The following is a 14930-nucleotide window of genomic DNA, read 5'->3' on the forward strand; positions in this document are numbered from 1 at the left end:
ACCCTGGCAACGCCCAAAGAGCGTGTCACAAAGAAAGAACCTACTAAGAAAGAACCTACTAAGAAAGAACCTATAACAAAGAAAGAACCTGTAACTAAAAAAGAAACAGTTACTAAGAAAGAACCGGTATCTAAGAAAGAACCTGTTTCTAAGAAAGAACCGGTTACGTCTAACAAAGAACCGGCACCTATTAAGAAAACACCAGCGCCGATTAAGAAAGAAGCGCCACCACCTAAGGTTGAGTTGACGGAACCTACTAGTCCAGAAGCAGAACCAGAAGCAGAACCAAAAGCAGAACCAACGGCAGAGGAGCCTAGTACACCAATAGGTAAGAGTCATAGAATGTCACCTGCTAAATGGACTATTCCAATTAAAATCCACACTCCCCCTGTGGAAGATTTTGGAAATATCTTCCACAGGGGGAGTATGAATTTCAAATGGAATTAATACATTAGCAGCTCCATTTGTAACTCATCCTCCCTCATTGAATGTCACCTGCTAAATGGACTATTCCAATTAAAATCCACACTACCCCTGTGGAAGATTTTGGAAATATCTTTCACAGGGGGAGTATGAATTTCAAATGGAATTAACACATTAGCAGCTCCATTTATAACTCATCCTCCCTCAGTGGAAGATTCAGGTTGAATCTTTTTCAGATGGTGCATGAAATTCAAATGGAGCTGCCTGAATGTGTTAATTTTCCATTTAAATTCACACTCCCCTGTAGAAGATATTTCCAAAATCTTCCACAGGGGTAGTGTGGATTTTAATTGAAGAGTGTTTTAAAAGGTTATACATGTAAAATAGTCTAACGTCTTTGCCCGGGGGGACTCTCAAGTTTGGGTTGGGTAGGGATGTTTGGAATTGGCTAACACTCTCAGGTAGGGGCAGGAGGGGGTATGTAGAGGTTTCATGGACACCCGTCATCTTGAGGGGAGGGTATTGAGACAAGGGTCTGGAATACTGAGATACACTGTAAGCTTTGTAATTACTTTTGGTAATTCCATATCTAAGAGTGCTTGGGAACAAGACGTCCATGTAGCAATAGGGCATAAGGCGACATTTCTTCACATTTTGTTTTGTTTGTGCATTTGATTTTAAGATTTACTAATTTCTGTTGTTTTTGTGTTTGTATATTTCTCTCTAATCTACCATTTCATCTAATCCTGTCTATTCAATTCAACTCTAATCCTAACTCATCTCATAATCCTTAATCCTAACCATTAATCTTAATCCTCTCCTGCATATCATAGTTGAGACTGAACCCAAGACTCCTGAGAAGTCAGGTAGGATTTTAACTGTTTTATGTGTATCAAATTGAGGTGGGTTATTGGGTCACTATTTTATGAACATCAAACCGTCTTTTCGTATTATGTATGTATGTCGTCTTGTATAGTCATACTAAATAACCAATACACGTGCAGTTGTGCTAATGATGTTACTTTATTTTAATGTTTTAATTTAGCTGATGAAAATGTTCTTCAAAATTTTATCTTCTCTCTCTCTCTCTCTCTCTCTCTTGTAATTAACACTCATGTTTAATTCTCCAACCATATTTGATGTACATTTATTCTTTACCTCCCCCCTCACCACCCTCCTTAGATGTTATTGATGTACATATTTATCTGTTACCGTCCCCTTCTCAGACAGACCTGCCAACGGGCGTATGTTTTTTTGGTTTTTTTTACACGGTTTTGACCATTGACCAAAAAAAAAAATCCATTTCAAAACGGCTTCCATAGACTATAAGACACAAGCCCCAATCTCGTAAGCTAGCGCATCCGTGATTGGTGCATGGGTACCGGGTATGTAAACAAAAGGCATATTAACCAATCAGAACATTGCATACAAAAGCGCTAGGTACCCTCTGAGATTCATCAATGGCTGCCATTCATGCATTGAGCAGCAGTGACAGCGTAAAACGGATAGATTCATGATCAGTTTGAGCGTAAAATCGTCAACGCTTGATATTTTTGGAAAATGTTTTTTTTAATGGAAAAATACGACTTTTGGGGTTTCAGAATAGTTTTGTGATCTCAAAGTTTGGCAGGTCTGCTTAGATGTTACTCCCTAGTTACCTCCAATTAATTCAAAGATGAGAGAATGGGTCACACTGCATGGACTCATAAAGCCCTATATGGGCCCTTTCCCTGTTTATTTAAACCCTATAACTGTTTCCTCTAACACCCTTTGTCAGTAACAGTGTGTTATTGTATGATTAATTTTGTGTTTCATGTCTCAGTTATGTTTGACAGAAAGATCGAAGTAGTGTTTCAAGGTATGACTGCATTATGAATGCAATGCTCGTGGGTGCTCATGCGATGCTCGTGGGTTGCTCACTGGGTCTTCACCAATCACCACATTTATCAATTCCATGGGGGCTGCCCGCTTAGTACATTCATTTACATTATGCGCCTCAATTTAATGCAAATTACAGACCTGAAACTTTTCCTATTTTTATGTTGATCAAATTTACGTGTTTTCTTTTATTTTCAGCCCAATCTGAGCCATTTTACTCCAATTTTATGCTGTTTTTCAGCTTTTTTTTGATCATTGTCAGCTTTTTCAGCTTTTTATTTTTTATAAAGACCCTGTTTCAGGTCTGAAATTAAATTTGGTTGATTTTAAATAATTTCTCTTTCAAATAATGCTAATAAAATGTAAAACCTGTAAAAAAATTTTTTGGTGTACAAAGGTTGCTATAAAAAGTTGTTAATATTTTTACTATCCCTTGGATTGGAATAACATATAGGATGTATTATTGTGTGGTGAAAAGTACAATACCCTAGCCAAATTATACACATGTGCACACTAAGTACCCCAATCAGCCAGAACATGCTATAAGCTTTCACAACTTTCAGAACGGGATGAAATTTTACAGACTTGGTGTGCGTAATTCTATACATTGTCATGCTTTTGGTCATTATTTATGTTTTTTTGCACAAACTATACAGACTTTTTAAAAGGTCAAAGGGCACAGGTCAGCTTGGGGTCACAAATGAGGAGCTTGTGTAGGGTTGTCTTGCATTATGGAAAAGCTCAGGAATGATCAAAGTCGCAGGGAATACTCTAGAAAATTTGGACGGCATGGAACAAAAATAATTTACGGTTGTGGCAAAGTTTCTGATTAATTATTGTAGCAAAATGTGCTCTCATTGTGGGTTTGCTTACCGGCGGAACCATTAAGTATTGCCATAGCTTAATAAATCTCATCAGCATTTTAACGTAAACTGCTTTGAATATCAACCATGCAGTATAAGAACCATGCTCAATGTAGATCTTTTAAATTTCTTAAATACTTGATATTATTAATAGCCTCATGCATTAAAGCCCAAATGGGAATCCACACTTGATGACCAATAAGAAACCTCCAGATTGTTATAGCACAAGCTGAATTAGCCGACTCAGCTAAAACTGGGTGATATTTGAAATCTGACAACAAGTTTCACCATTAAATGCTTGTGCTTGCAGCTTTTATTCGCTGTCGTAGTGCATGTTGGTAACCATTGGTTACTGCTCCAAGCCTAGGCTCATACACCTGTTCTGAATTTTGATATGCCATAGGCTTTGTGTTGTGATTATTTCGTTCAGTGGTTCATAACAGCTGAGCTAGCTGACCTAGCAATGTTCATATTCTAGCATGCACTACGCCAGCAATGGCTTGCAGCTCAAAATTGGGAAACTGGCACTGATTTTATTTATCATGAAGGAAGAATGGATCACACCTAAAATGTGTTATTGCAATTTAGAGGTGCACTATTTGGTCATCTTGTTGGCATAAAAACATGGTGGAATAAGCATTCTCCATAATAGATCATTGATATTGTGTGTCTCATCTATATTTCCATTTCCATATGTTTTCTCTTTCATCTGCCTCATGAATCTGTTGCATATAGTGGATTATGAGGACGTCATTATAGAAGGTACGATTATTATCCTTAAATACACCCGCTCCACCCCCATTCGTAACCCCATGGCCCAGAGTTATATTATTATATTTGTAAAGAAATAGTGTAGGGGTTTAGAATCTATAAGGCAGGTTTCTAGGCTTAATGATTTATTTCAGAAAAAAAAATATGAGCCAAATTTCTGAATAGCTAATATAGAAAAAGAAAAATTAAAGAAAAATCATTTGGGGGCACTTTTGCAAACACTATTTAAATATAAAATGCTCAAAATATTGAAATAATTGGACACTCTTGTGCACAGACAATCTCTGGCAAATAAGCTCATTCTTTAGCACCATTGGTTTTGATAGACAGATTGTTGGCAATGCTTGAAGGGAGGACTTAATTGCCAACACTCTGCATTAAGTAGTTTAGTCTGGGTTATAAGTAGTCAACACAGTATAGGTAGTAGTTAATGAAACATGGACCTTATAGCCAAAGTGAGGGTCGGTTTCTAAAATCCAGGGTACCATGATGACGGCAAATGATACAGAAATAACAGAAACAACTTTGTTTGTTTCTCTCTTTATTCCAACCTGCTTTCCCTCCCAGTAGCTAAAAACCCCTTCGGGAGTTAGGGTTAATTAACCCTATGAGAACTACCTGCCGACTGGCCAAAAAGAAGTTTTCATTATCAATTGGACCAATCAGCAATATTGTTAGAATAATTTCACCATGCAAAAAATTGGGGTGAATTATTTGCAAAGTCTCATTCTGATTGGTGATTAAAGTGAAGATATAATGTAATTGACCAATCAGAGGCAATGTTAGATTGGCAGGTAGTGCTCGGGGGGTTAATACGGTATTGTCATATCATGTGTACCAACCAATAGGGTTGCAACTTTTGAGTCTTTACCTTCTAGCGGTTTTAGTTTCATAACTTTGTTATTTCTTCATCATTTGCCATCACTGATAGGTGAAATTAAAGACAACATCCTTGCAGTCATTATGGTCATCTTGATTTTACCTTCACTTTTGCTATAAGGTCATGTTTTATACATTGCTACCTTATTTATTGTGCTGGCTGTTAGTAGTTAGTTGTGGTATCGTGCAACACTCCCACCTTTCTTGGTTGCATCAAAGACACACCCATATGCCATCAACATTCACTCCCACCCTGCAAGCCCATAATTGCTGAGAACACACCCATCACCATACCCATCCATTGTTGATACTCTTTGATAGTTTTAGAATAGTTGAATTTTGTAAGCTTAATAAGATTGGTATTTGTATAGTATCCGATAAAGTTAATGACAGCCCGTCATCCCCTAGGTTAGTGAAGGAAAGCTTGTCCTTTGACAACATGGCGTGGAACTGAGTATATCGATAATAACACTGCTGAACTAATATATGATTGTCACCACATTCTTCTCTTCGTCCTCATTGGCCACTTCATATATAGATTTACCACAAATGTGTTTTCTGTTTAGCCCTCATCATTCGTAGGTTACAAGAACAAAATCAGCTCATTATTTTGACAAAAAAGTCCCTGTTCAAGAAGACACATGAGTAATCTCTTATTTATGTGAGCATTATTTTCAGCGGGGAACAAATAGCACTTGTCAAATGAATGATTATCTGTTATTGGAGCATTCCTTAGTGACTATTAATCATATTTGCAACATGTACTTTCATTAGATGCTATTAACTTTTAACATGAGTGATTGTTTGTTTCATGTTGTGTTACTCAGTAATGATGATAGTTTTGTCTGTATGTATGCGATCATGCCCCTTTTAACGACTTTTGATATTTTTATCCGGTTAAAAAGTGTTTTGAATAAAGCTATGATTTTGCTGAAATTTTTAGCTGAGTTTGGTTTCAGGCATCTATTGCCAGCAGTGCACTATTTGAATTCAGACCGTTATATATACCTTACAACCAAATAGGATATTAAATGGAAGCATCAGATAGCTGACGCAGAATAAAAAATGTTGAGCTTTTATCATTGTATAACAACATGTGTTTGTTCAGTCCATCTGATGCCATTTGATTCATGCATCATTTCTTTTTCTATTGTCACATAAAAAAACAGTGAAAATGTTGATGAAAGTCCCACAATAATAAATGAAGAAATGGAGTAAACAATCATTTAAAGTAAATTAGATCAACCGATATATATATATATGTGACATGTCATGTCAAAAGGAGACACTTTTGGGCAGGATCGTAAATAGAGAAATAGGCAAAAATCTGCCCAACATTGTCAATAATATGTTTAAAGGCCGATATCTCAATTTCTAATTTTATGTATCTCTCCTTCTTTCTTGCCTCCTATCTTTCTCTTCTCTTTTCTCCGCTCTGTTTATCCTTCTCTCATATCTGCTCAGTACTCTCCTCTTTTTTTGTCATGTCAAAAGGAGACACTTTTGGGCAGGATCGTAAATAGAGAAATAGGCAAAAATCTGCCCAACATTGTCAATAATATGTTTAAAGGCCGATATCGCAATTTCTAATTTTATGATACTATAACTTACGAACACAATATCTTCGCTTAGGAATGTCCCATTTCATTGGGGAAAACAGCGTTGTGGAGCAAAATATCTCTTTACTTAAGATACCGTATTGTTTGTAATAAACGCCCTGGGGGCGTTGCATTTTTCCAGAAGGGGGGGCGTTTATTGGAAGTGAATTGTCAGTGAAAAAAGCTTAAAAATCGTGTTCAATTTCCCGATGGTGCTCCTATTAAAAGGAGGGATTTACGACTATACATGATGGCGGCGCCCAAGGAAAATGAAATTTTTGTGGGAAATACAACAAAATTATACCTGTAAGTGCATGGAATTAGTGAAATTTTACCATAATTAGGCAATGAAATGGATAGGAGTTGAGTCATAATAGGTTTTATCCATTCAATTTTGCAATCGTGACTGACATGACTGATGCTAATTTTAAGCTTACCTACACGATATGGCATGGAAATGTTTGCATTTTTGTCAATTTTTCTCAGAAAAATTGGAGGGGGGCGTTTATTAGAGGGGGAGCGTTTATTACAAACAATACGGTATGTAAAAACCTCAAAAATGATAACCTGCCCAAAAGTGTCTACTTTTGACATGACAAGTCACATATATTTATTGGCATCATGGGATTTTGATATGGCATATAATTGTGTTTGTTATTTTGTTGCTTTTATCACAGAATCAAGAACATCTCCATCAACTGAAGAAGGTAAATACTTGCTTGTAATGTTTAACTTGTAATTGTATAATTTTGTCTTGTCTGTCTTTATGTCTCTGTCTGTCTTGCTTGCATACATGCTCTGTCTCTCTCCTTCTTTCTTGTCTTCTATATTTGAAGAGCTTATTTCCAAACCGTGTTAAGTCCACCCACCTTCAAAATTGAGATTTTGATGAAAATGGGTAGTGAGTAACTAGGGCTATCCAGCAATGTGTTTGTTTTCCCAAAATTAGTCAAGTGCCGAAATATTGACACACAAAGTATCGATTTTTTTTTCCAAAACGTGTTAAGTCCAATCCAGTTTTGTAGCAAACTGTGTTAAGTCCACGAACAATGCCCTTGTGGGCAGCTTGTAGGCAAGTAGCACGGCATAGGGCTTCCAATAGTTAATCGCCAAAGTTCTTGTTTGGTCCTGAGACTAGTATACATGAATTTGGTCTGCATAAAAAGTTGTTGTTGTTGTTTTTGTTTTTTTATATTAGTAGGCTTAGTTTGTATGGGATTTCTGAAATATTTGATAGATACCTCCAGAAAGACATGAATAGGGTGGGAAGGGGAGAGTGATAGGCTGTGATGGTAGAATTAATGTTAGAGGATGGTGGTAGAGTTAGTTTTTGATATTATTCTTTTGTATGATTATCAAAATGTGCTACTAAATTCAAGGTATAATTTTAAAGTTAACGGTATAAAAAAAAAACTTAGGACTTAAAAACTTACGACTGTCAATATGAGATTAGGGTGGCAGCATGGGGAGGGAAAATTGTGATAATGTGATAAAACAAGTGGATATTTCAGGTCATCACTTATTGTCAGTGAAATGATGTTTATTCAATTCTGAGAAATGCAATTCAACTAAGTTTTGAATTTTGAACTATTTTAAACGCCGAATTTTGGTAAAAAATGGGCAGCAGGAGGGGGTTCGAGATGCAAGGTGTTTTGTGGCAAAATTGTGTTTTATAGTAGAGAGAATCACATTTTGTATGTTTTTAATAAATTTGTTATCTTTTAAGACTAGTTTGAGAAAAATATGGTTAGTTCTGTGTTACAGATACTATGTTTTGTGTCAAAATGTGTTAAGTCCATGCCAGAAATTGCGTTTTGTGTCAAAACGTGTTAAGTCCATGCTATTTTAAAACAAATTAATTCATTAAAAAAAATCAAAAGTCTCTAGATTTTAACTTAACATGTTTTTATGGTCCTATATATGTCACCTTAACTTCACTGTAATTTTATAGAAATCAAACTTTTTTTCATTGCCATAAAGAAAATTCCTGATTTTCTTCAAAGTGAATCTTGTGGACTTAACACTGTTTGGAAATAAGCTCTTCATTTTCTCTTCTCTTTTCTCCGTTCTGTATATCCTTACTCTCATATCTTCCGCTCTCCTCTCTTTTCTCTCTTCTGTCTCTCCCCACTGTCATATATCCCACTGTCCTCTCTTCCCTCTTGTCTCTCTTCTGTCTATTCTTACTCTCAGAATGTAAATACTTGCTTGTAAACTGTTTAACTTGTGATTGTATAATGTTGTCTTGTTTGCCTTTCTCTGCCTCTTTCTCTGCATACAAGCATGCATGCTCTGTATCTCTCCTTCTTTCTTGCCTCCTATCTTTCTCTTCTCTTTTCTCCGCTCTGTTTATCCTTCTCTCATATCTGCTCAGTACTCTCCTCTTTTTTCTCTCTTCTGTCTCTCCCCACTCTCATATCTCCCGCTCTCCTCTCTTTTCTCTCTTCTGTCTCTCGCCACTCTCATATCTCCTCCCTCTTGTCTCTCTTCCCTCTTATCTCTTTTGTCTCTCCCCACTCTCATATCTCCCGCTGTCCTCTCTTCTCTCTTCTCTCCCGCTGTCCTCTGTCCGCTGTTTTCTCTTTTCTCTCTTCAGTCTATCCTTACTCTCATATCTCCTGGTCTCCTCTCTTTCTCTTTTCTGTCTCTGTCCACTCCCCAACCCCACTCTCATATCTCCCACTGTCCTCTCTTCCCTCTTGTCTCCCTTTCGTCTATCCTTACTCTGCTAACTCCTGCTCTCCTCTCTTTTCTCTCTTTTCTCTCTTCTGTCTCTCCCAACTCGCATGTCTCCCAACGTCCTCTCTTGTCTCTTGTCTCTCTTCTGTCTCTCCACTATCATTTCTCCTTCTGTCCTCTCTCTTTTCTTTCTTTTCTCCTCTCTCCTTTTTCTCTCGCTGATTTCTACCTCGTCTCTCTATCTCTCTTCATTTCTCTCATTTTCTATCTCTCTCTCTAACAGTCTCTTTTGCATTGTAATACTAGTTTTTCTATAGTAAGGTCTTAATAAGAGCAAACAAATTGTCTTTTAAGATACTTTGTTTGCTCTTATTAAAATAAGGAATTCAAGATAAATGGGGTATTAACCTTCTGTCCTCAATTCAGACCCCTTTTCAAACCCTTATTCAGACCCTTTTTCAGAAACTTTTTTAAGATGATAATAGGTTTAAAGATTTGAAAACTATTGTTACACACTCATAGGTAATCAAGTGTCTAAATAAGTGTCTTTTATTAGTCTTATTAAAATAAGACTAATAAGGGCCATTGATAGGACAAAGGATCATGTTGGATTTTCTTATTAGGATACTTTGCTCTTAAGATGTTTGGAGTAGTTTACTAGTATTGTAGTTAGCCCCTCACACAGTCCTTTTTACACAATCTCACATCCATTATGTGTATTTGTGTCTTGTTTCCCTTCAATTTTTTCTTTCATCTCTTTTTTTTACCTCTTTCATCCTCTCTTTCACCCATTCTCTCTCCTTCAGCATATTTCTCTCTCTCTTTCACTCTCTCTCCCTCTCTTTCACTATCTGTCTTCCTTCCACCCTCACAATCTTTCACTGGGGGGGGGGATTCACTCTCTCCCTTTTAATGTGTCTCTCTTTGTTGTGTAATTTTCCTTTAACTTCAACTCTCTCTATAATTTTGCCTTAATGGCAGAATCTAGTCCGCTCCCCAAAATCAGGTTAGGGTTGGCGCAGACTATATCATGCAATTACACCATAATTTTCTTCTCTCCCCTCCCACTCTACAATTTCTACCTCCTTCACTCACTTCTTCGCTTGCCTGTACAATGCATAATCTGCATCTTTTGTTCTCTTAATCAAATAAGCAACTCAAAAGGATGCATCCGTGAACACATCCCTCTGGTACCAAATCAAAAGAGTCTTTGAATGAGATTACACCAAATATGGCAGCTTAATGTACGCTTTCATGTTGGTAGTCTAGAAAATTGGCATTCATCTCAAATGCCGAGACATGGTTAGCTCTTTTTAATGGCGTAGCATGTTAGCCGAGACGAAATGCAAACAGCAAAGCACATCTTGTGGTTCAGATGTACTATTCCAGTTGAACTCCTTACACCCCCTATGGAAGACATGACCTTAATCTCTCACACAGGGGGTGTAGATTTCAAATGGAATGACATGAATGGGTGACTCCTTTTGAAGTTCACACTCCCTGTGTGGAATATTAAGGTCATGTCTTCCATAGGGGGTGTGGATTTTAACTGGAATTGCCCATTCTATCTTCTATCGCAGAAACCTGTAATTATTGCATCATGTTTCATCTTCAAAACATGCTTGTCGTACATCCTGTGTGCTGATCATTGTGGTGTGTGGTTTCTTGTGTTTTTAACATTGATTCCATTCTGTATAATGTGACATCCTGTCAGAACGGGCTTTTCCAGTTGAATAGCATACACCCCCATGGAAGACATGACCGCACATGGAATTTTAAATGGGGTTACCTGAATGAGTGACTCCATTTGAAATCTACACTCCCTGTGTAGAAGATTAAGGTAATATCTTCCATAGGCGGTGTAAGGAATAACACTCCTTTTGTCACATCTATCTTGGTCATGTCTTCCCTCTGACACTTCTATCTCAATTACTTACTCCCTCTGACACTTTTATTTCACTTACTTACTCCCTCTGACATTTCAGAGGGAGTACAGGAATAACACTCCTTTTGACACTTCTATTGTTATGTCGTCCCTCTGACACTTCTATCTCAATTACTTACTCCCTCTGACACTTCTGTATTGGTGACTTACTCCCTCTGACACTTCTGTCTATTTTTGTCTTTATCCAGCAACATCTCCAGAAATTCAAGTTACTGAAGAGACGAAGACAGACGAAGGTACTTGATTGAATGTTTACATGTCATTGTCTATTTGTCTGTCTTTATGTCTGTCAGTTTGTCTAGGTTGTGTATTTGTTTGTTTGTTTGTTCAGTTGCTTAAAAATGACTAATTATAGACCAAAGCAGAAGAATATTGACCGTTGTTTTAATTACAGCATCTATACTATCCTGTCTAAAGTTACGCATCTTTCTTTAGTGTCTGTCAGTCCGTTTGTCAGTCTATTGGCCAGTTTTGTTAGTCTGTCTGTGTCTGTCTTGTTTTGTGTTTCTGGGAATCAGAGTATGTTTATTCAAGAATCTTTGTGAGAATTGACTAACCTGTAATTTTGTAAGAATTTGCTCAGCTAATTTTGAAATAAAAATTACTTAAATAGTGTTTAAAATTTTTAAGAAGCTGAATCATACAAGATGGAAGTTTCATCATTACGTTGTATTATAATGAATTTCTTAATTCTTCAAAGTTTTGGGTATGCGATGGTGATCGTTGAGCAAGTAGAAGTTTGCCGCTCGATGACTAATGGGTAAACTGTTGTCATGAGTGTTGATTAGCTATCGACATAGCTATCAAATCACAGAATTAAAATCAGATAACCAAGACTCTATAATCCATATACCACTATATAAAAGCACAGTCAGTTTTAGGGGGAAAATTGGAGGTATTTGGCTTCTTGCCGGCGGTACGCGGAAACGAACAAAAACAATTGGCCATGATAATCACACTTTTATACGCATTACGTCTCTCCTAGACACAGTCAGTGTTGCATCATGAAGTGGGTCTAGTATCGTGCACAAGTACCGATTAGTTTTGGTGCATTTGACCAAAACACAAATACCTCCAATACCCAATCCAATCCTAGTTCTGTGGTTTTCATTCTGTGGTTCACACCCGTATATGCTTGACACACAGAACAAAACTTTGAAGAATTAGGAAATTGGGTATAGGTTTATTGGTTTGTTTGTTCTATTGTGAAAATTGTACAAATTGAATGGGAAATTTGGACTTCATAGGGGTGCACAAATTGATATACTTGTATGCATTGTTTTTTATAAACTCAGTTGAAGAAAATGAAACCACACCAAGTGATATGCCATCAGCAGAAGCAGCCCAAGAGGCAGCTATTGATGCTGATGTCCAGGAAGCAGCTATTCCTGACCAGGCAAAAGAGCTGCCTTCTGAAGGTAGCCACACATTGTTTTACTTTCGTGATAAATGCCACACTGCCATTACCTCATAAATCACACCACTTTATTTCCACCGATGGGATATGAAACCTTTACCAAGAATAGCCTAAAATTTTGTAACACCTAAAACATGTGTATCTCCTTTAACTGAGTATTAACCCTAACACCCATAAAAACCACAAAATACCATGATGAAAAATACTGCGCATGCATGAATCCCAGGGTCTGCGATGACGCAATCACCCTAAGTGGTATATGCTCACGGAATTGCTGCTCGGGCAGCAATAACCCGTGTAGCTACCGGTCGGTGATCGTGTGGTTGGCATGCGGGGGGGGGTTCGAATCCCGGGGGGTGCCAAGTGACTTCTTTGTTCATCTTCTCTCCTTTTTCGTTTCTTCTTTAACTTCCGATAGCAAAAAGCAGGGTTGGGTGTTAGGGTTAAGGCCACACCCCAAACTATGTTCAGTAATTAATGCAGTTTGTTGTGAGGATTCACAGTAAGTCTATTTAACCTATCTACTTCTAGTCGATGCCAACCTTTCCATGTGGGTCCAACAAGATAACATAGGTTGAGGGCTTTGCCTAAATTTTCAATATATACTAGCATTTACTTAGGCTTGAACCGGCAATGTTTTGGTCACGAGTCAACTCCATACCTCTGTCACAGTGCCCTCTTTTATCTTCACAATTAAATAGTTTCAAACAAGATTTAGACCTGCAAAATAGACAAAATGACAGAAATGTATTTTAAGAGTTTTAAATTCTACAAGACTGAATAAAAACCAGTGCACTTACATCTTCATTTGCAATCCTTGCATATTATGCAAATGTTTTGTGCTCTTCAATGTTGTTGATAAAACTGAGTGTATGAATAATGTCATAATCGTTACTTACGCGTCACTGGTTGATATAATTATTCTAGATGAGGTTAAAAGTGAACCAGAGGTTCAAAATGAACCAGAACCAGAAGTTAAAATTGAACCAGAGGTTTCTGATGAGAAAGAACCAAGTCCAGAGAAAGGTCAGAAATGATGTGGTGTTTATATGTGGCATGTATGATTTGATGTGTGAGTTAACAGTTGGTTACTTGCATGCTTGATTGTGTCATTCAGTGTGCACTAATTCATGTTTGTCACTGATTATGTAATGGTAAACAGATCTCCATAACGAGTAAAGAGTTACTTCAACACTTCCCAGTTTTTTCACCTGGAACGTTTTTGGTAGGTCGACCAGCAACTTCAGCAGATGGTTGTGCTGTGATCTTGTTTAGAATCCCAGGGGGTAACTCACTACAAATGCCCATACGGGGACGTGCTGCAGACATGGGTAGCATTTTCAGCCTTTTGGTATATCTTTGACCCCCTTTTCCAGATCAATTTTGGTATATGGAAGGGTCATTTCAAAATGGTCTCAATTTTTTTCAGAAAGTAGCCCAATTTTGTCTCACTGCCAAAATTTTGGAAATTTCTGGCAATTTGTGTTTTAAAAATTTAAACTTTAGGTATATGGTATATTGATGGGCCTCTTTCAAATTCTCAGCAGCACACCCCTACCCAAACCAAACTTCAGTACCCCCCTGGATTAGAATAGGGATAGTCCTTTCTAACGATGATGTCATTCAAATAAATTTTGGAATAGTTAAACCTTGATTGATGGTTTAACTGCAGGGATATACTAATGTGTGATTTAGTGTGCACTAATTTGATGTCTTTATGTGACTGTTTATTTTGTAATGGTAAACTAACAGCACCAAAGGTATCCGAAAAGTTCAGTGGTGATTGGTTGGTCAACTGTAAATGTCAGAGTAGTTTCAAAATAAATGTTGAATACAATTATTTCTCCTCCATTTATTCCAAAATATTGTTTTAAAACTTAAATCAATAAGTCATTTTGTAGTGTGTTTAAACTTTTAGTGCCAAAATATCTTTATATTGTGCACAACACTTGTAGATTGGTATACTGGCCTATCCATAAGGAACATGAATTCACTGTAAAGTTCAGTATTCCAAATTTTATTTTAAACTAAATAAATAAGTCATTTATTAGTCATCATAACCTTTAGGTGCCAAGTTCCCATCCATAACACGTGTAGATTGGTATACATGGATTTATGGCAATGTTCAGTGCAATTATGTCTCCTCTATTTATTTCAAATATTTTAAAAACTAAATAAGTCATCATGTAGTCTGCGGAAGTTCCCATCCATCCATACTTCATATTCTGCAAAGAACATGCAGATTGGTATTCATGTTGGCCTACGCATAAGGAACATGGATTTACGATGTTTAGTGCAATTATGTCTCCTCCATTGACCATTTATTCCAAATATTTAAAAAAAATAAATAAATAAGTCATCCTGTAGTCTGCATAAACTGTAAGGTGTCATGTTTTCATTACTGCTTTGTGTCAAATTTTCATCCATGCTTCATATTTTGCATAGCACATACAGATTGGTATTTAGGCATACCCATA

At 37.0% G+C, this 14930-nt stretch overlaps 1 protein-coding gene across 1 annotated transcript in view; it reads left to right on the plus strand.

The window, feature by feature from the left end:
* The window catches only part of LOC140141465 (uncharacterized), a 37734-nt gene continuing 22804 nt past the window's right edge, over positions 1-14930 (plus strand). Inside the window, exons 1-8 of the mRNA XM_072163336.1 lie at positions 1-328; positions 1257-1289; positions 2246-2281; positions 3900-3926; positions 7090-7119; positions 11225-11272; positions 12332-12454; positions 13381-13479. Coding sequence (XP_072019437.1) covers positions 2248-2281; positions 3900-3926; positions 7090-7119; positions 11225-11272; positions 12332-12454; positions 13381-13479 — 361 coding nt within the window. The 5' untranslated portion in view covers positions 1-328; positions 1257-1289; positions 2246-2247. The remainder of the gene's footprint in view (positions 329-1256; positions 1290-2245; positions 2282-3899; positions 3927-7089; positions 7120-11224; positions 11273-12331; positions 12455-13380; positions 13480-14930) is intronic.

Source organism: Amphiura filiformis, chromosome 19, assembly GCF_039555335.1.
Source record: "Amphiura filiformis chromosome 19, Afil_fr2py, whole genome shotgun sequence".
Classification (NCBI taxonomy): Eukaryota; Metazoa; Echinodermata; class Ophiuroidea; order Amphilepidida; family Amphiuridae; genus Amphiura; species Amphiura filiformis.